This window comes from Phodopus roborovskii, unplaced genomic scaffold, assembly GCF_943737965.1.
Source record: "Phodopus roborovskii unplaced genomic scaffold, PHOROB, whole genome shotgun sequence".
Classification (NCBI taxonomy): domain Eukaryota; kingdom Metazoa; phylum Chordata; class Mammalia; order Rodentia; family Cricetidae; genus Phodopus; species Phodopus roborovskii.
The window spans coordinates 4,953,421-4,980,938 of record NW_026126407.1 but is presented as its reverse complement, the minus strand read 5'-3'; the positions used below and the strand labels follow the sequence as shown (position 1 = coordinate 4,980,938).

The 27,518-nt window shown below is 52.3% G+C and overlaps 1 protein-coding gene across 20 annotated transcripts in view; it reads left to right on the top strand.

Moving 5' to 3' along the window:
- Positions 1 to 27,518, top strand: part of Myo18a (myosin XVIIIA) — a 99,843-nt gene that overhangs the window by 43,788 nt on the left and 28,537 nt on the right. For 6 of the 20 annotated variants that reach the window (XM_051179906.1, XM_051179905.1, XM_051179893.1 and 3 more), the window contains 19 exons: positions 7,730 to 7,873; positions 9,917 to 10,004; positions 10,194 to 10,300; positions 10,393 to 10,569; positions 10,885 to 11,098; positions 11,321 to 11,463; positions 12,250 to 12,350; positions 13,083 to 13,146; positions 13,319 to 13,463; positions 15,088 to 15,099; positions 15,700 to 15,876; positions 16,075 to 16,165; positions 16,400 to 16,592; positions 17,384 to 17,470; positions 19,492 to 19,633; positions 19,748 to 19,907; positions 21,111 to 21,297; positions 21,587 to 21,830; positions 24,167 to 24,276. In XM_051179906.1, the coding sequence (XP_051035863.1) occupies positions 7,730 to 7,873; positions 9,917 to 10,004; positions 10,194 to 10,300; positions 10,393 to 10,569; positions 10,885 to 11,098; positions 11,321 to 11,463; positions 12,250 to 12,350; positions 13,083 to 13,146; positions 13,319 to 13,463; positions 15,088 to 15,099; positions 15,700 to 15,876; positions 16,075 to 16,165; positions 16,400 to 16,592; positions 17,384 to 17,470; positions 19,492 to 19,633; positions 19,748 to 19,907; positions 21,111 to 21,297; positions 21,587 to 21,830; positions 24,167 to 24,276 (2,586 nt within the window). Of the gene's footprint in view, positions 1 to 143; positions 286 to 2,121; positions 2,181 to 4,342; positions 4,802 to 6,497; positions 6,576 to 7,729; positions 7,874 to 9,916; positions 10,005 to 10,193; positions 10,301 to 10,392; positions 10,570 to 10,884; positions 11,099 to 11,320; positions 11,464 to 12,249; positions 12,351 to 13,082; positions 13,147 to 13,318; positions 13,464 to 15,087; positions 15,100 to 15,699; positions 15,877 to 16,074; positions 16,166 to 16,399; positions 16,593 to 17,383; positions 17,471 to 19,491; positions 19,634 to 19,747; positions 19,908 to 21,110; positions 21,298 to 21,586; positions 21,831 to 24,166; positions 24,277 to 27,518 lie in introns of those variants that run through there. The other 14 variants (XM_051179910.1, XM_051179908.1, XM_051179895.1 and 11 more) reach the window with 8 other exon arrangements.

Sequence of the window (27,518 nt, the reverse complement as noted above, 5' to 3'; positions counted from 1 at the left end):
AGCTTCCTAGTCTAGAATTCTCTGTCCTTTACCCACCTGGCTTTTGTTTCCTTCCCACAGTTTGTTCCCTCTCTCTGTGGAAAGTGACCTGAGTTTTGTGATCTGTCCTTCCTTCTGTCCTCCTTTGCTCTTGTTACCCACAGCATTTGTCCCAGCGGGTCCTGACCTTTAGGAAGACTTGGAGTCCCTGAGAGGCCCTGCCCCTATTTCTTCTCTGACTCAGGGTGCAGGCTGACTCCAGCACTATGGCCTTTTCATCTCGATTTGCCTTCTGGGAGCAAAAGGGAAGTTGGATTTCAAAATCTTGTTTCTCTTATGTGCTTGGCATGGCGAAGCTAGAGACGGATTGGAGCATGTGCGTGCATTTGGGGTGCAGGGAGGGTTGCCAGTGGCGTTTGGGAGTCCCTTTCTGTCACGATGAGCTGTGCTGAGTCACTTTCCTCTCTGAGCCCCACCTCTAGTAAGCTGAGCTGCCTTTTGTGCCCCTGGTGCCCCTCCAAGTTAATCCCTCCACTCCCTTCTCCAGCCTGTGGCTCAGACTCAGCCCTGGGACTGTGGGGTTCCGGGAAAGGCTAGGGCCCGATGTCACTGGAACTCAGATTCCCTGAGACTGGGGGCTGAGGTGGGCAGAAGGAAGGAGCTGCGAGTGGGGGCATCAGGCCAGTTGGCATCTGGGTCCAGAGAGTAATTCAGGCTGTGGCAGACTTGGGCATGCCTTTGTGCAGATGCACAGTCTCTGGCTGGGCAATGACCTACAGCAGCCAGAACCTTTAGGGAGGGGGATGGGGGCGTGAGTCAGCCTGAGGCTAAATCCAGAGCTGAGCTCAGACCTGAGCCCAGTGTCCCAGACACTTTGGGGGGCAACCAGTGTTCCCAATGCCTCACCTTGGGGAGCGGTTTGAGACTCCAAACACAGGCTACTGGAGAAAGGACAGATTTGGAGCTGGTGAGGGTTTTAGAGTGAACTTAGAATCTGGGCCATAGCTGAACCAAGCTAACAGCACTGTGTGCACTAATGAGGGTGTCTGTGTGGTTTGGGAATACTTACCATCCTCTAACCTGTGTGTCTAGTGGCCGGTGCGTGGTGTGATCCCTGTGGGAAGGGGGATGGATGGCCCTTGGAGAGGAGGGCTTCAGGTGCTGACCCAGACACACTGCAGATATCCTCTCTATCCAGCCTTCCCTGCCCCTTCTCTGCACAGACCCCCATTTCTAAAGCAGAAAGGTTTTCTCTATGAGCATTTGTCATCTTCCCTCTGTGCCTGTGAGTGAGAACTAACTGAACCCTGGACCCACTGAATATGTTTCATGGACAAGGTGCAGCTTAAATACTGCACTGTCCAGGCACTGCTAATTGGAGCTCCAAATTGATCACAGACCCTGGTTGAAAATGGACAGTCCCACTTGGCTATTGGATAATTGATTCTGGATGTTGCTAAGAATATCTTCCGCTATAGATCAGACTTCTTCCTGGGTGCCTATCTCCCAGGGAAAGCAAGGCATGCTGGGGATGCTGTGAGCTTAGGGGCAGAGATGCCTGGGGAAGGAAGGACCATTAAATTTCCTGGGCCTGCCTAGGCTTTAGGAGGGAGAGATGCTAGAAGAGCAAGCATTTCTGACACTGGGGCCCAGCCCCTTGGAGTCCATTTTCAGCCGTCTCTGACCTGGAAGAACCTTCAAAGCATCGGCATCGGCATCTCCAGTCCTTTCCCCAGACACCCCCAGTGCCTGCTGTTCCCCTGACTGCACCTCCTGCCTGACTCGGACTTCCCACAGAGCCCTGTCCCAGTCAGGCCTCCATACCTCCATACCTCACCTTGCCTTGGGGTTCCTTCCCCTATTTGCATGGCTGGCAGTTTCCTGACCCTGGTGTGGACTTCTGAGCTCCTGAGCTGCCTGCTGAGCCCCCAGCATTCTTACATTTTACTGCCATGGAGACTCTTAGTTCTTAAAACACTGTCTCTGGGCAGTTTCAATGGCAAATAAAGCTATGTTTTCCTCAGACCCCAGCCCTAGCACCGCTCTGCTTCCCAGGGACAGAAAGACCCCTAGATGTTTTCATCCTAATATCAGATCCCCCTGCTTGGACCTGCCAGTGACTTCTCTGTCTACTCCCTCAGGTTAAAGAGGAGGACAAAACTCTGCCAAAACCCGGCCCTCCTGGCAAAGAGGAAGGGGCTGTAAGTGTTTCCTGAGATGTGCGCATGTGTGTATTTATGTACATGTGTGTATCTGTGAGTGCCCATGTCTCTGGTGGGCTGGCCTTGTCCCTTCCAGTGTTGCTGGTGTAGAGGGATTGCCTGTGATGGGGTGGAAAGCACAGTATGTGTGGCTCTACTTTGAGTGGGGGTAAGTTGAGTGCTGGGGGGGGGCTACCTCTGTCTTCCCCTGCCCCCTTTAGTTGCCTACCTTCAGCTTTGGTTTCTTGAACCCTTTGGGGTGGGCGGTGCCCAATGTCCCCAGCCCCCTACTGCCTTGGGACAGAGTCCCTGAATAAAGCTGGACTCTTACAGGGTGAGGGCGAGACATCTTCTGAGCAGTGGTCCAGATATGTGTCCAAGAGAGGGTGCAGTCGTTGCCAGGGTGGGCACACTGGAGCACGAAACCATGCTCCCTTACCCCAAATGGTAGCTGTCCTGGCTGTCCCTGCTTCCTTGGATGAGTTGATTAGCCAGGCATGCGCCTTCCTTTGGACTTGTGAACAACCCTGGAGGGCCAAGGCTAACCCGTGGTTCCAAAAGGATGTGTATGAGATATGCGAGAAAGGTTCTTTCTTTTTCAAAAATAGTATGTAAAGTACTTAGGCGCGTGCCGAGCAGGCAAAGTACTATGTATGTGTTAGCAATTGCTATCATGTCATCATCTTCTCCCGTGGAGAAGGGAGGGAGAAAGACCGGGCAGTTGACTATGACCAGTTCCAGGGTATTGTGGCATGCCACAGACTTCTCTTGGCCTAAGGAGCTTTAGAAGAGCCACCTCCCAGCCCTCCCTCTTCACCCCTGCAGCAGAACCTTCCTAGAGCAGAGGCCTGGACTAAGGCTCAGCTGTGCTCAGGAGGTGGTGTGACCTCGGCATGTGGCAGGTCTGTCATCTGTGAGCCTGTGAACAGGCATGGCAGCTAGGCCTTCACAGCTGTGTAATCTAAAATCACAGTTGCTCAGGGGATGGAAGACTGAGCTCAGTGAGTAGCCCCTGAAATGACCTGCATTCTCCCCAGGCAGTGTGGCTAGCTTTGCAGGAAACTCTGCCCTGCCATTAGCCAGCGTGGCTTTCCTGGTGGCCACCTCAGACAGTTCCTGGCAGAGGGTCAGGGAGTGGGTGGGAACCCTAGCTGGAGAGTGCCAATGCGCATCATCCCGGGTACCCAGGATTGGGTAAACTCCCAGCTGAGCCAGGATCCTGATCTCCAGGCAGTGCAGCTGTGGCTACTGGGATTCTTAATAACCCTTTGTGAGCCTGAGTTGCCTGCCTTTACCTCCCATCTTCCACACATGCCCTCTGAGAAGCAGTGGTCACTAAGCCCATGAGAAGTTTGCAGAAGGGAGACAACACCAGCCACAGGCCAGAGGAGCTGGGTTCCGGGAGTGCCTTGTCAATTTCTTTCTTCAGGATGGTCAGGCTGTGGGTCTGATTGCCTAGAACTGATGATGAAATAGGGATGACAAAGGCAGGAAGCCCCATGGGATAGGCCTAAGACTGTGGAAGGAGCTGCCTCCTCGACCTCCTCACCTTCCAGTTCTGCTGAGTGCTGGCTGTGACCCTGACATAAAGACAGTAACTCTAGGGTGCTCATGGGCTTTGGGGTCTTTTATGTTGGTGCCTCCAGGTCCCTCCACACCTTCTGGGGGAGGGCAGTGAGATGATTTGTGAGAAAGAGAAGCCAAACTTTCCGATGCAGGTAGAGTCTACCTGTTTAGACTCTAGAAGGTGGAGAGAGGAGTCCTGGGGGAAGAAAGGGAGCTTTTGGATCTGTGTGTTGTTCGGTGGGTGAATCTGTCTTGGAGCCTGAGGCTGCACCCCCTTGTATCCTGTGTGCATGAGATAGGGATGGATGTTCTATTCATGTCTACCTGTATTTATGTGACTGTAGCTAGAGGGCAGCAGTAAGGACAGCAGTGGTCCACCTAGAAGCCCTCAGCCTGCCACCAGCCCGGTACCTTCAGAGACTCCCCAGAGAGCAAAGAGCCCTGAAGCCACACTCACTATGAATGGCCCGGGGGATGCCTCTGCCTCCACCCCAAATGAAGAGGCCCAAGGTCTGTCCCGGAAACGGGTGGCAAATGCAGTGAGGAGGGTGGTAAGCAAGGTACTGCCTGGTGAGGAGGAGTCTGGGAATGCCAAGGAGCCTCCAGGCCGCGGAGCCAAGTCCCCTGAGCACCCGCCTCGTGTCAAGAAGGGAGAAAAGGCAGCTTCTAGTCCCAAGCCCCCGCCACCACCGCCTCCTCCTCCTGCTCCAAAGCCTGATGTGAAGAAGGAGGTAGTCAAGGATGAGCTCTCTGTGGGCTTGCACAGTCTGATGTCTCGGGGCCGAGGCAAGGACCACAAGTCCCGCAGCAAGCAGCCTCCTGGGAGAGGAGAAAAGGCCCCCAGCCAGGAGCCAGGCCCCTCTGGGAAACCAGGCTCCCCAGACATGGTGGATGCCCCAAAGAAAGCAAGATCCCCAGCCAAGCCTGAAGCCCCAAATAAGCATTGTTCCCCAGCCCCAGCACAAGAGCTGGCTGCCCCAAACTCAGCTGACCCGAAGTTGAATGCCTCTGGAGAGCTGCAGGCCAAGTCACCAGCCTTGGGTGTGCGGCAGGAGGTACCCGAGTGTGCCACTAATCTCCCATGTCCCTCACCACTCTTGCTTGAGGGCTAAGCACCCTCATGGTGGCTTCCTCAAGCCTGAAGGAGCCTCTCATGATCCCGGCTGGCCCAGAGTTATGTGTCCACCCATGGCAGGGGACTGCATGACTTCCATTAACCCTGTGCTAGAACGTGTGATGGCCCGGTGCTCTGGCTTGCTAACCAGCATGCTGCTGGCCTTTCCTTGAGAGTCAGGACCTGGTCTCTAGCTATACAAAGCCAGCTTGAGGCACCATATTCAGATCTAGAGATCAGAGTCTCAGCAGATGAGTGCAGGGTGGAAGCAGTGTTCGGGGGTCAGATGACCCAGGCTCACACCCACAGCCACACTCCTGTGAGACTTCAGCAGGCTGCACCCCTAAGATCCTATCTGTCAAGTAGAGAGTTATAATGCGGGTCCTTAGTCCCTTCTATGAAGCCTTAAGTACTGGAAATTAGTCATTTTTATATTTTGGAATACTTTATGGTATATATACAAGCAGCCACCTGCAACAAACTTAATTATTTCCAAAGCAAACCCATGAGTATTCTCACTGCAGGAGGATAAAAGATCAACAGTTTTGCCACCAAAACAATTCAGAAAAATCTTTTGACTGGGGGACTCTTTGGATTTTTGAATGACAAACAAGGTGTGATACTTTCTTTGGAGGGTGGCTGTGCTGACTAGGTACGACACAGGTTGTGTGTCAAGCCTGTTCTCTGGCACCAGGAACCCACAAATAGGACTGACAGTGATACTGATGACATTTCTTAATGCCATCACTGCTTTCCTCAGACCTGGCCTCAGGACTGTTGGGAAGCGCTGTGCCTGGGTGGCGGGTAGGCAGGGTAAACCCCTTTGTGTCTGTACTACCCCATCTTCACAGGTGGGGGCGCCTTAGCTGGTCTTGAGTTAGAAACAGTCCTTTTCAAGCTCCCCCACCTTGTGGGTCCTGCTGAGGTCTCGTAGGATATGTGTTGGGGGGGGGGCTTTCTCAGGTTTCTTGTAGCTAGGAGAGGAATGAGGTGGATGCCAGGGCACAGCCTGAGGGACGCTGAGGCACACACTGGGTGCTTCCTCTTGGTAGCCATCTTTCCTGGAAGTGGCCTTGCCCCCATTCTTCCTGGATATGGCAGGATGTAGAGGAAAGCCAGCTGCCACCCTTCCCCATCCTCCTGGCCTGCTCTGGCCTCCAGGGGAAGAGTTGGCAGGGGTTTTCTGGTCTGATAATCTGGGTAGGAGCTGAGCTTCAGCTCCTCAGGGAACCTATAAGTAGCCAGGGAATGGCATGGGCCTGTCTGGGGCTGTTCCCTTCTCTCTCCAGCTCTCTGTACTTTCTCTATGCACAAGGGAGTTGGGAGCTGACACATGTCTTGACCTGGAGTTCATCTCTTGTACATCCTGGGACAGGAGTGAATTGGGGGGGGGTAACAGGGTCATTTAGAGCTCACACTGGTTAGGGAAGCAGGGGGAAGTAGCCCCAGCCCTCACAGGCATCTACCTCTTCCTTTTTTGCGTCATATATTTTCAAAACTCAAGTTAGCACTTGGCTTATCTCCCGGATGCCGCTCTACCTTTGCACTGGGTCTCAGTGGCTCCCGGGGCTGAGAGCTTGGCGTGTGGTGCCTCCTGCTGCCCCCTGAAACAGAACTAATAGTGGTTTAACCTTTAGACAGGAGCTGACCCTGAGGTCCGACTGAGTCCCGCAGAGGAGGCACACCAGCGACTTGAGAGGATCTTCACAGCCTCTGTAATGTCACCTCTTGTGTGTGGGTTCCCAGTGTCTGGCCCTCTTGTCCCCAAGGCTGGACTGTGTGTGTGTGTGTGTAAGAGAGAGAGAGAGGGGGGATGATGATGATGATACAGGGGAACTTCTGGCTGTCTATGAACCCTCACAATGGCTCTGGTTAAGGAAAAGAAAACCGAACTCTATGGAGTATTGCTACTCCAGACAGCCTAGGACCGTGACCATAGAGGGCCCTTCATAGCTGGGGATCTAGTCTCCTTCTCTAGCCCTGGGCTTCTACTTTGACGACATTCATTGGTGTTAAGAGCCTGGTGTGTGACGAGGCAGGAGTCGATGCTTCCAATTTTGATGCCCAGTGTCTTAGACCCATGTAGGGATATTAACCCTTCTCATTTCTAACAGGCAACATCCAAAGCTTGCCTGGCTCCAATTTCTTCCAAAAGGCGTTTGAAGGCTTTAAGTGCCCAGGCTGTAATGTAGAGGTCATGGCTGCTCAAGGGTTGGGCAGTTGACAGGCAACCCTAAGGTTGGAGCTGGGTGGAATGATGCCTCTGCTTGCCAACTGTTCAGTGTGCCTGCTCAGTAGAACATGGTGCCATGGGAGCTTGAGGAAGGCATCTTAGATGTAGGCTGTAGTTGCCCTTGTACTAGCTCTGGAATACAGCATGGGTGGCACCCCTGTGCATGTGTTTAGGGAAGAGGGCCTGCATCCTCTTGGTGTTTGGTAGCCATAAGAAAGCTGATACCCTGTTGAAAAAGCAAGAGGATTTCAGGGGACCCTTGCCTTGGGTATCGTGAGATGGCCTGGCCTGCCAGGGTCATGGAAGATGGAGATTAATTCAGGGTGGACTGAATAGCCAGTCCAGGAGAGACTAGAGGCAGAGGGACAGCCTATATACCACAAGAAGTGACCCATAAAACCTTTCCTCTGGAGGGTCTGGTGATAACAAGAACTCCCCGCCCCCATCCACCCCTGGTGGTCTGGCCTCTCTTGCCTGGCTAGCACCCTAGTCCTGGGCAAGTAATCTTGACCTCCACAATGTGTCTTGAACAGAGTGCTTGCTCTGTGGTCCAGGGGTGTCTCTTGCATGGGGACCTGCAGTGATTTCTACCTGTCTTCACCTTTCTCTTTTTCTCTCTTTGCTTGCTGCTGGTAGCTGGACCCTGAGGCCGCCTCTCCTGCCCACAGCCAGGTAGGGTGCTCCTGCCCCACCCAGGAGCCCTCTGCTTTCTCCGGTGACAACCCACCACTCCCAGCTTACACCTGGGCAGGCGTCTGTGCTCGGGCCTCCTGCTGGAGTGTAAGGCCCCTTTCCCTCCAGGTTTCCACTCTGTAGTAGAGGACCCAGGGGAGCTGAGATGTTGCACTGTGGCTCCTTGGGGACCATCATGGTCCCAGCCTTGCCTCATGTGATTCTCAGCCATTGGAACCCAGGTCACCTTGGGTAGGAAAAAACCCAAAAGACCCTTCTTCCTCCCCTTAGCCCCAGCCTGAAGATGAGATGGTCTCTGTCTCCACCTCATGGTCAGCATGAGAAACTTGTTCTCAGATACTCTCTGAAGCTGGTGGCCATGACCATGACCCTTTGATGTCACTCTAACACTTGGCCATAGAATGTGCTCACTCAAGACAAAGGTTTCAGCTGGCTCATGTGATCTGACAAAAAGCAAAACACTGGTGTTTTTTTTTTTTTTCTTTTTGAGATAGTCTCTCTATGTAGCCCTGGCTGTTCTAGAACTTACTATGTAGACCAGGCTGGCCTTGAACTTAGAGATCTGCCTGCCTCTGCCTCCTGAGTGTTGGGATCAAAGGTGTGGGCCATCACTCACAGCTTAGTTAGTTCTTCAAATACTAAAAAATAAAAACCCAGTATTAAAAAGTTTTTCTCACTTTGACAAATCAAAACATTGACAGTTTTGTTATGACCAGCCTATTTATCTCTCTCCTTTTCAAATCTAAAACTGTGCTGAAGACTATACAATACTCTGCTTATGTGTTCTTGCCATTTTCTGACCCTTCACCCAGGGTTCAGTATCACAGGGTCTCATGAGAAAGGGACACACCTAGTGTAAGAATCTGGGGGGGTTGCCAGCTGGGGAGAGTGTTGGAGTCAGTGCAAATCTGAGAGCTGGTCTGCTAGAATGGCCAGCTTCCCTCAAGATACCAGCCATTACATTGCTGGTATTTTGCCCACATGCTGCCAAGGGGCCTGGTAACCATGGTCCCTTGCGTGTCCCAGTACCTCTGGTGCTGCTGCTTCCTAACTCAAGTTTTGTTTTTGTTTATTTAGTATACAGTATTCTGCCTGCATTCTGCCTGCAGGGCAGAAGAGGGCACCAGATCTCATTACAGATGGTTGTGAGCCACCATGTAATTGCTGGGAATTAAACCTCTTAACCACTGAATTCTCTCTCCAGTCCGAGACAGGGTTTCTCTGTGTAGCTTTGGAGCCTGTCCTGGAACTCTCTCTGTAGACCAGGCTGGCCTTGAACTCACAGAGATCTGCCTGCCTCTGCCTCCTGAGTGCTGGGACTAAAGGCATGTGCCACCACTGTCCAGCTTCAAGCGTTCTTATTAGAGGGTGTCAGATCTGATAGTCCCCCCACTCTGACAGTGCTTTTAAATGCTTATTTTGATTGGTGACCTCTGGGGACCTCCGGGGGTGTCCCAGCCCCTTCACACCCTTTCTGTGTTCCCTGTGTTTGACAGATCAGCGCTGTCTCCATGCCCATGCTGCTCTGTGTCCTCATGTGATATTAAGATGTCCACTAAGTTTGTACAGCTGCTATCTTCCAAGTAATGCCTTTGTAAACTGTAACTTGGAGAAGGGCACTGTCCCCTTGCCCACATAGAACATCTTCAGGCTAGAGCCCAGGGCCTCTTATTCCATAAGGCAGAATCCTGGGATACAGGAAATGGCTCTTCCCAGCCTGGCGGAAGAAGCCTTTCTTTTGGCATGAAAGAACCCATGACTGTGGCCCAGAGTTCAGGGCTTGAGTCAGGGTACAGACCTCAGGCGCCCAGGGAGGAGGGGATAGAACAGCTGGAGATGGAACCTGGTGACTTGCTTTCCTGGGGCCAGTGCTCTTGGCCACAATGCTCCTGTGTCCCTGGACCCTCAAAGTCGGTATAATCCCTAATCTCATTGTCTTTGTCCTCAGCACTGATGGCTCCCTGACCTCACCCCCCCCCCACTGTGTTGTGTCTGTGTCTCCCTCCTAACTTTCCTATTTGTCCAATGGCTTAGCTTGAAGCCTTTCCCCCCTGGTCTCTTCATTCCTGCTGTTCTTGTCTCTCTCTATTTTAATGCAGTGTCTGTTTATCCCTCCCTTCCCTCTGCTAGGCCAAGACAGAAGACCAGATTGCAGCTGAGGAGGCCTGGTATGAGACAGAGAAGGTGTGGCTGGTCCATAAGGATGGATTCTCCCTGGGTGAGTCTGGAGGTTGGGATAGATGCAGGGCTTGACTCGGGGCTGGCATGGGGAATGCCTCTACTTCTGGTAAGGGCTAGAATGAGCAAGGAGAGGCTGGTGAGCCAGTGGGAATGAAGGCAGGACACGAAGGTCTAAGGAGAATAGTAGAATTTCCCAGGCCCAAGTCCGACTATCTCTGCTCTGCAGCCAGCCAGCTCAAGTCGGAGGAGCTCAGCCTACCTGAGGGGAAGGTGCGCGTGAAGCTAGACCACGATGGAGCCATCCTAGATGTGGATGAAGACGACATAGAGAAGGTTGGAAGGAGGCTGCTGGCAAGGGAGGGCACAGGCAGGGCCTGTCCCCTGTGATGGAGATGGATCAGTGTCTTCCTCGTCTGTCTTCCCAGGCTAACGCTCCCTCATGTGACCGTCTAGAAGATCTAGCCTCACTGGTGTACCTCAACGAGTCTAGCGTCCTGCACACACTACGCCAGCGCTACGGGGCTAGCCTGCTGCACACTTATGCTGGCCCTAGCTTGCTTGTCCTCAGCCCCCGAGGGGCCCCTGCTGTGTATTCAGAGAAGGTGTGCTTTCCTATGGACCCACCCGCCCATGCCCTACCCTTTCTGCTCTTTTCCTCTTCCTCTTGGGAGTCCACTGGGCTACTGCCCACTTGCATAGTTGACCTTGGGGAGAGGAGTCAAAGGGTGGGGACCGAAGGATATCCCGCACTCTTTAATAGAATTGGTAGATTTCTACATTTCCATGCACGGCCTTGCCCTCAAAATGCCTGGGCATCTGTAGAATTGCAGTACAAAAATATGCAAGCTGTAGAGGTTTGACTGGGTGGGCCTAGCTCTAAAAGTGCCTTCCTTTACTCTATGTCTTTCCTGTGCAAGGTGATGCACATGTTCAAGGGGTGTCGGCGGGAGGACACGGCACCCCACATCTACGGCGTGGCCCAGACTGCATATAGGGCAATGTTGATGAGCCGCCAGGACCAATCCATTGTCCTTCTGGGTAGCAGTGGCAGTGGCAAGACTACCAGCTTCCAGCATCTGGTGCAATATCTGGCCACCATTGCTGGCACCAGCGGGAGCAAGGTGTTTTCTGGTGAGACAGGGGCAGCAGGAAAATCAGACAGGGATGGGGCAGGGGTGCGGGGAAAGGAGAAGGACTCTCCTGGACGCTGGCTCTTTTATCCCTGGGTTCCTTTTCCCCCTGGACTCACATACCCCAATCCCTGGGCATTGTTGTCTGGGGCATCTGGGAGCCCGTGGCTTGCAGGTAAGCTGTCCCTGGTCTTGCTGATGTCCCTGTGCCTGTGCTCTGCAGTGGAGAAGTGGCAGGCCCTGTACACCCTCCTGGAAGCCTTCGGGAACAGTCCTACCATCATGAATGGTAGTGCCACCCGCTTTTCCCAGATTCTCTCCCTGGACTTTGACCAAGCTGGCCAGGTGGCCTCAGCCTCCATTCAGGTAAGGGGCATTCCCCAGGCCTAGGGAGCCAAAATGGACCCCTGGTTTCATGCCCTAGGAGTCAGCCTCCCCAGTGCCCCATTAACCCGGAACTCCGCCCTGATGAAATGGAGACCCATGGCAGGATAGACAGGGCTGGTCTGTCCTGACCTAATTCTGTCCTTCAGATCTCTTGCCATCTCCTCCCCCCACACCCTGCTTGCTACAGGGAACCCTACCCTCTCTGCCGACTCTTTGAGATCCCGGTACTAGGACTCTTTCAGGCTAGTGCTGCACACTTGGCAATAAAGTAAGGCCCAGGCACACAAACCCTTTTCCATGCTCAGTAAATTTCCTTTTTAAAAAATTTCCATTTATTCATTTATGTGTATGCGTACATATACACATGCATCCACATATATGGAGGTCAGAGAACAACTTGCTAGAGTAAGTCATTTCTTTCCATTATGTGGGTCCTGGGGATGGAATCCAGGTTGTTAGGCTTGATGGCAAGCATTTTTGCCTGCTAAGCTATCTTGCCATCCCCTAAATGAAATTTTCTGCCATAAACATCCATCACCTAAGGAAGGCTGGGTACTGGGCATGGTAGTTCCAGGAGTTTGGAACTTTCTTCTTTTGCCTGGCTCTGGTTTTTGCTTTTTCTGGTCTTGGGGTGAAGTGGCAGGTGGTTGGGCGCCTGGATAGGACGCTCTGAGGGTTCTGTGGGGTTGAAGGACCAGGGCCTGGTTCCCACTGCTGAGGCATAGGAGGAGTGTGACCATCTTCCTCATTTATGCTGTGCCATAGACGATGCTCCTGGAGAAGCTACGTGTGGCCCGGCGCCCAGCCAGCGAGGCCACTTTCAATGTCTTCTACTACTTGCTGGCCTGTGGTGATAGCACCCTCAGGTGAGATTGGATGGTGTGCTCCAATGGGACTCTGGACTCCAGCCCACTGACTAGGCTTTTGGGCCTTCTGGCCCACTGGGCCCTGGGTCCATTACCTGCCATGTGCTGGCTCCAAGCTGGGCCCTTGGAATGGTGAGATGATAGAGACTCAGGTTGGCCATTTAGGAATTACTTGGCCATAAATCTTGGGGTCATGCTGTATAAAAGGGACCCAACTGGCTCCTTAGTGTTCAGTGATCTCTGGGTCTGGGGAAGAAGATCTGATGAAGGTGGTATGGCTTGTCTGCCATTTCATAGCTGCTGTAAGCTGAGCTGGTGTGGAAGCCAAGCCTCCTCCAGCTGCTCCCCTGCACCCCCTGTTGGATGCCCCTACTGTGTTCCTCCATATGTGCCTTCAGACTGGCTCCCTGCTCAATGCCAAGCACATGGCTCCAGGCATTCTCTTCAGCTCCTTTCACAGCAGAAATACCATCTGGCCTGCCTAGATATGCCCTTCAGGCAGGCTCCCAGCTCCTTCCCAGGGTTCTGACTACACCCATAGTCCTAGGGAGGCTGGTGTCCTGCTGAGGCACCTAGCCCAGTTAGGAAAGCTGGCAGATCTGGCTGGATGATTGGGGTGATGGGCAGATAGAACACATAGTCTGGAGGCTGTGATTAGTTGTCACCCCTGAGAGAGACAAGGCCATGGCCTGGGGACCAAACCTCATGCCGATGCCTCATTTTTACCTCTAGGACAGAGCTCCACCTGAACCACTTGGCAGAGAACAATGTGTTTGGAATTGTGCCACTGGCCAAGGTGAGAGCTGGGCAGGCTATGGGGACTGAGTTGGTGGCTCTGGGACTAGATGCCGTCATTGGCAGTTGGTTCCCCATGGGTGGTTCTAGCATGGCTCTGTCCCAGAGGGTCCAGCAGTATGGGGAATGCTGGAAGGGAAGCATCAGAGACAGCGTCCCCGTCTACCTTATAGCCCGAGGAGAAGCAGAAAGCTGCTCAGCAGTTCAGTAAGCTACAGGCGGCCATGAAGGTGCTGGCCATCTCCCCTGAGGAACAGAAGGCCTGCTGGCTCATCCTGGCTTCCATCTACCACCTGGGGGCTGCTGGAGCTACCAAAGGTAATGGGCAGCCTGCCCTGTTATCCAGAATGCCTTGGTGGTCCCTACCCATTTGTGTGGTTCATTCTTGTCCCACGCACTCAGCTGTTACCAGACCACCTTCTCCTGCCCTATGCATGCTTTGACTTGTACCCTGTCTCAGTACTCCACATCTGAGCAGAAGTCTAGAGAGACATATCTGCCCATGATTGCCTGAGGCTTGGCCTTAACAGTCAAGACAGACCACAGTGAGCAGCGAGTGGGTGGCTGGGGTGTGGGGTTGAGGGATGGAAGTTACTCCCTCAGAGCAGCACCTGAGTGACTGTCCTTCTCATTCCCTTCCTGATAGAAGCCCTTGAGGAGCAAGCTGGTAACTGATCTTGGTATACCTTGGGGTATAGGGCCCTGCTTGACCGTCTTGGTGCTTCCCTGGGCTTCTAGGCACTGGGCTCATTCTCATGGGGAACTGGTCTAAGGAGAAGCTCTATGTTAAGGTAGAAGAGGAGCTGCTAGCTATGGAACTTCTTAGAGCCCCCAGAATATCAGCTTTTCCTTCCCATTCTGCATCCGGAACCTGGGGCTTCCTGAGACCAGTTTCCCCATCTTTCAATCCACTGGTTTGGTAGTTGCTGCTGTTTCTCCTGCATGTCAAGGTGGAGGTCACAAGGGGGCAGCAGGCACCTGGTGTTGGATGGACTCTAAACTTCTGCACTTGGGATCCATGCTTGTGGATGGCTTGGAAGAATTATTCTTTTCCTTGGATACTGCACTGAAGGGCCACGACTGTAGCAGCCCTCACCCTCTTTTCCTCCAGCCTTGGAAAAAGGGATGCTGGCTCTGGACAGCACTTCTGGCTTTTGCTCCGTCTTCTTGGAGATGTGACAAAGTGGGCTGCTTGGCAGGAGTTGGGAAGCATTGGTAGTTGTGGGTGCATGCGGGAACAAGTGTGGGGTGTCTGGTCTTTATGGTACCAGTAGATGATACCTGCGTCAAGAAGCAGACTGCTGTGCAAGAGAGTGTGAAGGCGTGTGGTTGTGTCTCGAGAGAAGTTCTTGTATTCTGAGGAGTCAGGCCCTGGTTTCCTCAGACCCTTCTCAGTTGTGACTGCAGATGGAATGCTCTGAGTGTTGGCCAGCACCATTCTCTCCCAAGTTTGTAGTGTTTCCAAGGGATGTGTGTGTGTGTGGTGTATGCACATGTACTCGTGTGTGTTCATTTGTGAGTGTATGTGTGTATTCATGCATTTGTGTGTGTATGTGTATGTTCATACACTTGTGTGTGTATGTTGTGTGTTTGTGTGTATGCGTATTCATGCATTTGTGTGTGTGTATTCATGCATTTGTGTGTGTGGTGTGTGTGCATGAGCGTGCGTGCATATGGTATGTGTGTATACCCACATAGACAGTAGAGCATCTTTTGTGTGTCTGTTTCTCTGTCAGTGTGGTGACATCCACAAACACATTCCTTTGAGACTATGTACTTTTGTATCTCAGGGCCAAATGTGATCGCGTTTTCCTGCATGCTCATCTTCATAAACCCTTACCTCCCACAGTCCCTTCCCGAGAGCCTGGCGGGCTCAGTTGATGACTGTTTGCTAACACACTGTTTTTCTTTGCATGCTGCATGCTGGTCCTTTGCCTTACAGAAGCTGCTGAAGGTAAAAACCTTGTTTCTTGTTAGCTTTCCCTAATTGCTGTGATTAGGCACATGTTGGCTCAGGCACACATGTCTGTGTGGGCTGTTCCCTTTCCCCTGCGGCTCAGTTGCCTCCCCACTGTTGAGCCATTAAGGTGTCTATGGTCTCCCTTAGGGTAAGGGGGTGGGATGTCTTAATGTGTCCATGTATCGGGAAAGGACAGGTGCAGTTGCTCTCTCTTGCTAAACCCCCGCAGGCACACATGGCTCTGGTGCCCCTGCTGGGTGGGCCTCCTCATCCTCTGACCCTGTCCTCATCCAGCTCAAGCTGTACACCCCTGGATTTTGCCACTGATTGTGGGCCCTCTAGTGGCAGCAGTGAAGTTAGTGCCTCTTTTAGGACCCTTCTTCCTCCTTCCCACCCCTGGGGGACTCTGGAAGAGCTGGCAGCTGCTGACTGTTCTGTTTTTCCATGTCAGCCTCAAGTAGTGTCATCAGGAAGATGCCAACTCCCCGATCCTGTGGGGTGAGGTTGCCAAAAGTCACAGTGGCTTCCAGTTGTCCTAAGGAGAACCTAAGATGCTACATCTTTTTTTGTCTTTTTTAAACCCTTACACCACAGCTGGACGTAAGCAGTTTGCTCGCCACGAATGGGCCCAGAAAGCCGCATATCTGCTGGGCTGCAGCCTGGAAGAGCTATCCTCAGCTATCTTTAAGCATCAACTCAAAGGTGGCACCCTGCAGCGTTCCACCTCCTTCCGTCAGGGCCCTGAGGAGAGCGGCCTGGGAGAGGGCACAGGTACCTGGGGCTCCGTGGCAAATGAGTAGGATTGGAAGGACTTTCCTGGGACTTGCTGCCATCCTGGAGGTGGGAGCGACTACTAGAGTGACTAGATGTCTCCAGTGGGATAGTCCCGGACAGCCGGCGATGTGGATAGAGAACATTCCTGGGCAGGTGGGGGTGGCCCCAAGGACTGAAGCTCCTCTTGCCCCACAGGCCCCAAACTGAGTGCTATGGAGTGCTTAGAGGGCATGGCATCCGGCCTCTACAGTGAGCTCTTTACCCTCCTCATCTCTCTGGTAAACAGGTAAGTGTCAAGTGGAACCCAGAGGTGCCCCACTTTCTGCTTTAGTAAAAATGGGGTTGGTGCTTATGTGACTTAGGCAGGTCTGTCCTCCACCAGCAGAGACTCACTGTCCCTGTAAGCCAGGTGAGGAGCCCTGGGCAGGGAAAGGGGTCGGCTGCCTGCCAGGGACAGAGCAGCAGGGCCTAGTGTGTGGTAATGCCCCATCCAGCCCTGACTCAGACTCTTCCCATGAAGGGCTCTCAAGTCCAGCCAGCACTCGCTTTGTTCCATGATGATTGTGGATACGCCAGGCTTTCAGAACCCTGAGCGGGGTGGGTCGGCCCGTGGAGCCTCCTTCGAGGAGCTGTGTCACAACTATGCTCAAGACAGGCTGCAGAGGCTGTTCCATGAGCGTACCTTCCTGCAAGAGTTGGAAAGATACAAGGAGGTAGGTAGCTTCCCAAACCCTACTCCGCCTCACCTTCTGGCCAAAGCTTGCTGGCCAGGGCATCTGCACATGTGCAACATTAAGTCCCAGCTCTCTACCTCCACCCCCCATCTCACCCCCACCCCCCACCTCATTTCTGCCCTCCCTGTCTTCTGGAACAAGAATTTTGTCCTGGACCATGGCTGTGCCCTTTGTTTGTGGACAGTCTGTGTTCCAGGAAGCTGAAGGCACATTCAGAGTCTCTGGGATGTCTCCTTTTTCCTCTTTATGGTCTGCCCCCCTTTCAGTCTATGAATTACTACAGTGCAATTTCTGCCTCAAGGTGGGCCTGGGTGCCTCTTCTTCCAGATCTCTTAGGATCTAAGGTTTAGATGTTGGCTAGCTATTGAGTCCCTCCCTGGGATGGGCTGAGTTCTGGGATTCCTTCCTCCTGTATAAAGAGGGTGTTTGTCTTGATTAAAAGAAGCCCCCAGAGGGAGGGATGTGATTTTGTCTTCATGAGCTCTAAGGATGATTGTGTGAAATGGAGAGAGGTCTTATTCTGCATTGCCTAATCAACTGCTGCAAATAACATCAGAGTGTGACTGCAGTTTAGTATAAAAAGAGATTATGAGAATTTTAGCTGTCAAAAAAATACTGAGTATTACCTTGGGAGGCAGTGAGCAGTTGTCCTTTGGAATAGTTTAGGGAGATGAGGCATTGGATTTTTCCCAGAGGCCCTGCCTAGCCTGCTCTTGTGGTGCATACTCTTCATGGCCCCTTGAGTGTTACTGTTACACCTTCCTTCCTAGGAGAACATCGAACTGGCATTTGATGACTTGGAGCCAGCCACAGACGACTCAGTGGCTGTTGTGGACCAAGCTTCCCACCAGTCCCTGGTAGGAATTCCAGGGAATCCTGGGCTAGCCGTTCATCTGCCTTTGGTAGACCTTCCCAACTGAGCTGCTTGCTGGAGTTGCCACTGTAGGCTGAGGAAGGGTCACACCCACATGTCATGCACTGCATGGCTACAGGACTCTATCCTTGGACACTCAGTCTCTCTGGGAAGGTGGCACACTCCCCTGCCTAGTGAGTGGGGAATCATAATCCAGAGTCCCAGCCGAATAAGAAAATGTGCCTTCTCTCTTGCTACCTGAGGCTCAGACCTTGTCCTGAGCCTGACTGAGCCCTTAGTATATCTGCCCCAAGCCCTGATGTCTGCTGCTGTGGGGTGGACATGGGGTGAGAATCCAAATCCAGAGGATATAATCATCCTTCCCACAGTCGTCCAGAGCCTGGATGAGGAGGCAGCAGAACCCTCAAACAGGGAAACAGTGTCAGATTTAAAATGTCCCAAGCAGGGCAGACAAGGATGCTACTAGCCCTGACTCCTCAACCTTGGGAGCAAGCTGTCACTTTTATGATAATATCTTGGATACCCTGTTGCCTGGGGTACTGGCTGGTCTAGTGAGTACTTGGTGTTTGGTAATTGTCTTCAGTTTGGGGATTTGCCACCTGTGGTTTTTCTGGAGAGAGATTTATGCTGGGCAGCAGAGTTCTTGTTCGGCTGAGGCTCCTCCCTCTAGGCTTTCTGTTGCCTTGCTTTGGGGGCCTGCGGGGCTAGCACAGGCTTGGACACAAATGCTTAAAGCCCCAACAGGCTCCCCAGGGAAGATGGATTTCCTGTTACTGACACCTGGCTCCCTGGGTGGCCTCCCTGCAGAGCCTTTGCCATCTTCAGGTGGAAGGAAGTTGTCCTTGTGTCCCATGAGCACCAGGGGGCAGACGTGTGTTAGGCTGCAAATCAGTCATCCTTGCTCTTAGGTTTCTGCTATTTGATGGTTCTGGGGAGGGGGTCTCCAATGCCACCACGTCACTCCTTCCTGCTGTTCATCTCTAGCTACTAGAATACTGTCACCATCCCTGGCCCTTGGCCTTCTAGGAGTCATACCCACTCCTATGGGGAGAAGATTTAAACAGTAGATGAGAGAGAGGGAAAACAGCTCTTTTCTTATTTTGCTTGTCTGCCAGGCCCTAAAAGCCAAGCAAGAGTGGGATGTGGGCATTTCTTCCTGCCTAAAGAAGACAAGGGAGACACACACACACACACATACACACACACACACACACACACACACACACAGACACACACAGTGAGAGAGAGAGAGAGAGAGAGAGAGAGAGAGAGAGAGAGAGAGAGATTTACTAACACTCACTAGCTGTTTTCCGGGACACCAGTCTGTTTGAGTGTCTGTTGGTTGTTGGTTGTTCCCTGTAGGTGGGGACACACCCTGCTTTCCCCCCATTCAGCTTCTGTTGGCCACTACCTCCATAAAGAGTCACCTGCCTCAGGGTTTTGGTCCCTGAGTTTATAGCCAGCAGCTATCTGGGCTGTCCCCATGAGGACCAATGCTAACTCCACAGCCATCCTTTATTAAGAGCCTCTTTGAAGCAGAGTGTGGTAGCGCACGCCTTTAACCCCAACACTCTGGAGGTACAATCAGATCAGATCGATCTCTGTGGGTATGAGGTCCATCCTATTTCAATGTAAACAGAGAAAGCCTCCTTTGAGCTTTTGCTATGCATAGACTTTGTCCCTCAGAATCTGCTGGGAAGTGAGGGCATTATGCAGCTGGCCTTGATCCTGTGCCCTCTGAGGGGGTAAGGATTAAGGAGAAGCTCTGAGCATGGGTGTAGATTGGAAGAAGCTTCAGTATTGGATACCTTTGGACCCCAAGTCCCAGCAACTTAACTGTGAGTTCAGAGAATTCTTTCTCAGATAGTTTTCCTTCTATGCCCATCTCTTCCACAAGGTGTCAGTAGTGAGAGGGAGCAGCCAGAGCCTTGCTGTTGAGTAGTGCACTGTTGGGAGGTAGCGTCTACTTTGCATAGCTCCATGGATCTTTACCCTTGTCCATAGGTCCGCTCACTGGCCCATGCTGAAGAGGCAAGGGGGCTATTGTGGCTGCTGGAAGAGGAGGCACTGGTGCCAGGTGCCACTGAGGATGCTCTCCTCGACCGTCTTTTCTCCTATTACGGCCCCCAGGAAGGAGACAAAAAAGGTAGGTGGTGCCTGGAGGACAGCCCTTCTGCTTTGGAAAAGCTAGGTGGCACTCTCTAGCCGTGTGTCTGTGTCTGTGCCCTGATGATCTGAACTTTACTTCACGTACCCTCAGGTCAGAGCCCTCTCTTGCGCAGCAGCAAACCAAGGCACTTTCTCCTGGGCCACAGCCATGGTACCAACTGGGTGGAGTACAATGTGGCTGGCTGGCTGAACTACACCAAGCAGAACCCAGCCACCCAGAATGCACCCCGGCTCCTGCAGGATTCCCAGAAGTAAGGCCCTCTCATATCTTCTCCCTACAACTGTTCTCTGGGCTCCCTTCCTCTGGTGATGAGTCAGGGGCCCATCACCAGCAAGGCAGATAAGCCTCTAGTCCCTGAGAGATCACAGTCAAGGCCGTGTGGCCTTGAAGACACAGGAATCACATGCAGAAGTAGAGATGGGAGACATACGGTTAGAGACGCCTATAGTTTTCAGTTGAACAGCTCCCTCATTCCCTTCAGAGAAAGCAGAAACACTACAGTCAGCAAAGCAAAGTTGGTGGTGCACACCTGTAACCTCAGCACTCAGAGATTAGAAACAAGGAAGTCAGAAGTTGAAGTTCATCCTTGGCTACATTGTAAAAAGATTTTATTTATTTATTTTTGGTTTTTCAAGATAGGGTTTCTCTCTGTAGCTTTGGAGCCTGTCCTGGTTCTTACTCTGTAGACCAGGCTGGCTTCAAACTCACATAGATCTGCCTGCCTCTGCCTCCCAAGTGCTGGGATTAAAGGTGTGGGCCACCACTGCCAGGCAAGATTTTTTTTTTTAATTATGTATATATGGAATGCCTGTGGAGGCCAGAAGAGGACATCAGATCCCCCCCAGATCTGGAGCTACAGGTGGTTGTGAGCCATCTAACATGGGTGTTGGAACTGAACTTTGTGTCCTCTGCAAGAGCAGTCAGCACTCGGAATTACTAAGCTGTCTCTTCAGACCCCTTAACAAAATTTAAAAACTAAAAAAAAAAAAAATTTTAAATCCAGAAATCACATAAGCCCTATCATCCATTCATTTATGTCATAGATTAGTTGAGACTTCCTCTGTAGACAGGGCTGTGTAGGTGCTAGCCAGTTATCAGTGAAGAGAGCACATACCCCTGCCCTATGGAGTTTACGTGCTAGTGGAGGAGAGGTAATGAACAAGAGATGAAACATAGATTAATTATATAGTGTGCTGAGCTGTATATTAGAAACACTCTCTTCTGTCCTCACCGGTGAGAAAGAGGAGTGGGTTGCCCCCACTGCCCAATCCTTGCCTGCGTGGCCTCTGTCTGTCTTGGGTTTTCTCTTCCTCTATCTAGTTTTGCTGTAGGACATAGGACATGCTGCCCCAGCAAAAGATGGCCCAGGCCACATTGTGTGTGTGTGTGTGGGGGTGCAGCTTCTGTTGCTCCTTGTTCTAATTCCTGTTTTGGTCATTCCCTCCCCCCACAGAAAGATCATCAGCAACTTGTTTCTAGGCCGGGCAGGTGGTACCACGGTGCTCTCGGGCTCTATTGCAGGCCTGGAGGGTGGCTCCCAGCTGGCCTTGCGCCGAGCGACTAGCATGAGGAAAACCTTTACCACTGGTATGGCAGCTGTCAAGAAGAAGTCCCTGTGCATACAGATTAAGCTGCAAGTGGTGAGTGTCCAGCAAGGTCCCAGGTCTCTTTCTCCTGGCAGGTAGGCGCTCAGTGTCCTCATGTCATAGCGGCCACCTAGCTCCACCTGCTTTGACCACTGCTGGTGGGATTGCCTTTTTAGTGTTGGCACTATGTCTGGCCAGCCAGGCTGGAGGAGGGCAGAGGTGTTCAGGCTTAGCAGTGTCCTAATAGGTGGAAAACACCAACTACCCCGTGAAGAATGGAGATACTAACTTTCTAGGATCGTAGACGTCAGAGCCCTGAGGTTGGTCCCTTTCCCTTTGGCAGGATGCCCTCATAGACACCATCAAGAGGTCCAAGATGCATTTTGTGCACTGCTTCCTGCCTGTGGCTGAGGGCTGGCCTGGGGAGCCCCGATCTGCCTCTTCCCGAAGAGTTAGTAGCAGCAGTGAGCTGGATCTGCCCCCAGGAGACCCCTGTGAGGCTGGGCTGCTACAGCTGGATGTGTCCCTGCTCCGTGCCCAGCTTCGGGGATCCCGCCTGCTTGATGCAATACGAATGTACCGCCAAGGTGAGACACCTTCCCTCTCTGCTGCTCTTTCCTGAGCTGCCAGATCCCACCCTGCTGCTGTCCTGTCTAGGGACTGGCTTGAGGTCCCTTTCTTCTGAAGGCCCTTTCTTCTCATTATTCCCAGCCCAACCTATTGCTTTATTTCTTTCTACTTTGGGATTCTTCTCTTCCCCCTCTCCCTTTCACACACACACACACACACACACACACACACACACACACACACCATCCCAAATGCCCTGACATTTGTTCTCATGGATCTTCTTGCCCATCATCCCTGGTGTGGGCGGGTCAACTTAGCCCGTAGCAGCAGATAGAAGACTCAGTGCCCTTTCGGCACTATATATCCTCGGGGAAAGCAGGTGCTAAATCTCTTGGAAGTACTTAAGATTCCCAAGAAAGGTCACATAGACCCTTTTAATGGACCCAGCTTTGGGGATGGGGGACAAGCATGACAGTAGTAGCAGTTGCCATCCATACAGTATTTATGGCTCACCAGGTGCTATTCGCAGCTCTTTCCCACATTAATTCACAGCATCCTCGTGAGGTGGTAACTGTTATCACCCCTAAATAAGAAGGAAGGCTTGCAGAGGCTAAGGAGCATGCCCAGGGTCACCCAGGGACAGAGCTGGATTCCAGCCAGGCTGGCTTATCAGGCCTCTCAAGCTGAGAAGTTAGGAACTGCCAGGTTTCTGCCCTTTTTCTCCTCCCCCCTCAGCTAGAAGTGCAGGCTGGGTCCTACCCACCTGCAGTCAGGTCCCCTTGAGGTATCCCCATGGATACCCTCACTTTTCCTTAGCAGCAAAAGCCAGGAAACAGGCTCCCTACCCTGTTCTAAATAAATCATTGATCTGTCCCCATGTCTTGATATGGAGTTGGTGTTTATTATTTCAAAACCAGATTGTTACCGCTCTGAACCAAAATCAATGTGCTTTACTCAAACAAGCAGATCGATGAGGCCAACGGCAGCAGCCTCCCTGCTCCCCCGGCCCCCAGCCACCATCGATAGCGCTGATGATTAATTAAGATGCCAGGCGTCCAGACTGCTATCCTGGCCCATCAATTTAATTGCAATTCAGATACAATCAATAGCTCACTTTGTCTTGGCCCCTCAGCCGCCCCCGCCTCCTGTTTCAATTATCAGGCACATGCATCAGCCCTCATCTCCCAGTTGGAGAGTTTCCCAGAGCTGCTGGGCAGAGCAAGCCCCCAGCTAGCTGTCAGCAGCCCAGGTGTGAACTCCACTTATGCCTCTGACCACAGCTACTGTGGGACCTTGAGCAACCCAGTGGCTCCAGTCTCAGGCCTCAGGTTCCTTGGCTGAAAGCTGAAGCAGATCTGTTTGGGATCCCTTTCTGGCTTGAAATGCTGCAATCTGGAGTAGCAGGCCTTTCAGCCGTCGTCATCGTCTCCATCCCCCCCCCCCATCCCTGTGGGCGCTGGTGAGATCACTACAATTGGGGTCACTTCTTGCTATCCACTGTTCTGACCTTGTTCCAAGCCAGAAGCCATCTCACCCTTTCCTTGACCTCAAGCCCAGACACACTTTAGGAAAAGAGAATTGCAGGGTTTTTGGTCATTTAGCCTTAAACTAAAGGTCAAGGTAGGGCAAGGAGGGAGTTCTTTCTGTAACCCTGCTTCAGGAGACAGGAGATGAGGAAATCCTGTTTCTCTGAGTGTTCACCAAGTGAGCCAAGCTGTGCTCGCTATATATTTTCTGACTTGGTCTCCATGACTACCATGTGGAATAAGGTCCAGGGTCCCTGTTTAAGGCGAAGATGGGCCTGGGGTGAGCTTTAGCTCATGGTAGAGAAGGGAACCCCCACTCAGCAAGGCCTCCAAATGAAGATCAGGAAGGACAGCTGATGGGGGGGGGGTGGCTGGGAGGACTAGGTGACTTCTGGGAAACTTTCTACCCTCCCAAGTGCATGACTCTGATAATGCAGACACCGAAACCTTGGAGACTCAATAAGGGTAAACAATAGGTCGTCAGAATATAGCTGAAGGAAGATGTGGGGCTGGCCTGGAATCCAGGCCCAGCTCCTCTCCGCCATGTGACCTTGGCCACGGAGGACACTTCTAAGCCACCACATTCTCTCTCTCTCTCTGCCTGCCTGTCTCTCTCTCTCTCTCTCTCTATTTCTGTGATGTTGGAAATGGAACCTGGGGCCACACCCATGCTCCGTCCTGAGTGAAAGCCCTCATATCTTATTGTGCTTATTGTGGAACAGCTCTGATGGTCTGTCCTTTCTGAACCTTCCCTGTCCCTTTGGACCCCAACACCCTCACTCAGTCAAGCAAGGTGTTAACGGATCTGGCTCTGGTTCTCTCTCAAGGTTACCCAGACCACATGGTGTTTTCCGAGTTCCGCCGTCGCTTTGATGTCCTGGCTCCACACCTGACCAAGAAACATGGGCGCAACTACATCGTGATGGATGAGAAGCGGGTAGGTTTGGGTCTCCAGGGTCTTTGCAGTCCCCTTACTCACTCGGAGCCCTCTGCCCATCTTTCCTAGCTACTGCAGGCTGGCTCTTGCTCAAGGTTATAGAGTTCCAGCCAAGCAAGTTTAGGTCAGAGACACAACACTGTGGCAGTGTGAAGGTGGCTCAGGGCTTGCGCTGACCGGACTGGGGTTATTGGATTTGGGTGTCTGTGCTTTCAGAAGCCAGACAGTCACACTGAGTAAACATGCCAGAACCTCCCAAGTAGATGACTAGGATTTATTGTTTTGGATATCACACTGATGGCATCTGGGTCCTTCAGCCACAGCTTCCATGGCAGGATCTGGTTCCTGAAGTAAGAAGGTGCCTAGAGCTGGGCAAGCATCTTTCCTATGAGGAGGCTGAGATGGCAAATCTACTTTGGTGCTTGGAGCTTATAAGTCTCTGGGCCTCTTACAATCAAAAATGGTGAACTCATGACTGCAGAAGTATCTTTATCACTTTCCACTGCCGCCTTGATCCCCAGAGGCAACTCTTCAGGCAGCCTAAAGGTCCCTTGAATAGAGGAGACCTCCTCCCTTGTGCACTGGCCTCAGGCTTCCAGCTTGACTCTGAAAGCACCTCAGTCCTTAGGAGGCTTCCCTGAAGGGAGGGTACCCTGTAGCCCAGGGAAGGAAAGCCCACAGCATTGCCTAGTCTGCCCTGCATCTTCAACCCCTTGCCTCTGAATCACAAACATGCATGGAAGCCTCACAGATTCTGCAGTCTTAGGCCTGTCAGCATTCCACCTGCCCCTCCCCCTGGCTCTCCCATGCCAGCTTCTCTCTCACAGTGACAGGCTAAACTGAACTTGACCCCCTGGAAATGCTGTCCTTCCCAGACTGTCTTTTCTACATGAACCTCTCTGACCACAGCATCGGACCTGTAGTGTCCCCCGCTCAGGAAGTCTGCTGTTGGGCTCAGGGAGACCTTTCAAGTCTAGACCTAATCTGTCTAGACCCAATCTGTTATCTCTTCCATCATTTACCCCATAGTCTTGACATGGTGGCCCAACCTACCCAGCACTTAGCCTCCATCACCCTCCATTTTCCTGAGCCTCCCACAGCTCTTGGGTGACTGAACTCTTCATATTAGACTCCCAAGGTCTATGGAAAGAAGGTATACAACTCTCTAGACTTAAATCCCTACAGGTTTGTGGTCTTCAACCTTAGGCAGGCCCTTGGTATGGCCGAGTAAGTCTCCTGCATGTCCTTCTTTATATGGCCATATCACCCAGCTCCTTGCCTGCCACTCCATTCCCCACATTTCTCCTCAAATCTTCTACCCTACCCTGCCTTCCCAGCTCATCTTCCCTGCAGATGACTCTGAACTAATGAAATCAAGGGTCTGGCTTCTACCATCTTTGTAAGTCTCTTCATCATCCTCCTTCCCATCCCTCATCCTGCCTTGGGGTAAACAGGGTAGAGGTGAGCCATTTTGGGGCAGTTCCTTCCTCTGTGGCTTAGAATCCATTCCCCCCTGACTCTTTTCTCTGTTAGTGATTCCACAGATAGATAACAGCCATAGATAGCAACCTCCATCTGAAAGAGGCTTTGTCCAGCTCTCATGCTGACCTGTATCTCTACTCTCTAGCCTGGAACCATCTGTACACACACACATACACACACACACACACACACACACACACACACCCCACACACACAGACACACTCCCCACACACACACACCCACACACAGACACACTCCCCACACACTCCCCACACACACACAGAGACACACTCCACACCCCTCCCACATACACACACGCCACCCACACCCCACTCACATCCCCTCCCCACACCCCCACATCCCCCCCACACTCCTCCACACCCCACACACACCCACACACCCACATCCCCCCACACAAATACACACACTCCACCCACACCACACACCCCCACACCTCCACACACCCCACACACCCCCACACCCACACCCACCCACCACACACACACACCCCACACACATCCCCCCCCACACTCCACACACACACACACTTACACACACACACTCCACCCCACCCCAGCCCAGCCCCGTCCACCAGCTCCTACTCTGCTGCCTTTGTTTTCTACCTCGGTTCCCTGTCATCCTGTTCTCCACCCTGGTACCCTGGGGCTGGCCTACCTATTACCGCCATGTTGCCAGATCCACTGGGCATCTTTCTATCCTCTGATCCTTGAATTTTTAAAAAATGATTTATTTATTTTTATGTGTTTGTTTTGCCTGCATGGCTGTATGTGCACACTTTCTATGCTAGGTGCCCATGGAGGCCGGAGGAGGGCATAAGATCCCCTGGAACTGGAGTTACAGATGGCTGTGAGCTGCCATGTGGATAGGCGCTGGGAATCGAACCCAGACCCTCTGGAAGAGCAGCCAGTGCTCTCAACCCTGAGCCACCTCTCCAGTTGTTTTTATTGTTGTTGTTGTTGTTTGTTTTTTGGGTTTTTTTTTGTTTGTTTGTTTTGTTTTGTTTCTGTTTTCTTGTTTTTGAGGCAGGGTCTCACTATGTAGCCTAGAACTCACGACATCCATCTGCCTCTACCTTCCAAGTGCCCTGGGGGTAAAGGTGTGCCCCACCTGGCTGTTCCTGGAGTTGTTAATATGTCACTTTACCGTTCTGAAATGTTCCCTGCTTCCTCCTTTGCCACCATGCAGTTTCTTCCCTTGCCCCTGCTCCCCGCAGTCCCTCTAAAGGGTCCCGCTTCCCTTCACGGCTTCATTCCTCAGTTCTCCCTCTGTGGCTCCATTTCTCATTCTGGTCTCCTCCTGACAACCTCGTTCACACCCATCACTTCACTTACCACATACATACTGATTGCCCCAGACCGATGCCTCAGCCAGACCTTTCTCCTGCACTCCAAGCACACACTTACTTCTCTCTCTGCCTTTGGATTTCTCTGTCCTCTTACCCCTCACTGAGCACGTTCAGACCGCTCTTGCCTCGGAAGCCTTTCTTCTCACACATTCCCTGCTTTTGTGGGTGATCTCTTCAGATCTGGCTCTGCCCCTTCCTGAGAGAACTGTGCTGCGGAGTTCCCAGGCACACAGGGCTCCCCACACCTCGGTTGCACTTTAATACCCGCCCCCTCACTCTTGCAACATGTGTTCTCTTGTGATCCCAGGCCTTTGCTCAAGTTGGTGGCATAACTGGTAGCTAAATTCTCAGGCCAAGCAGCCCTCCTCTGGGTCCTTCACAGCCCACTCCCGA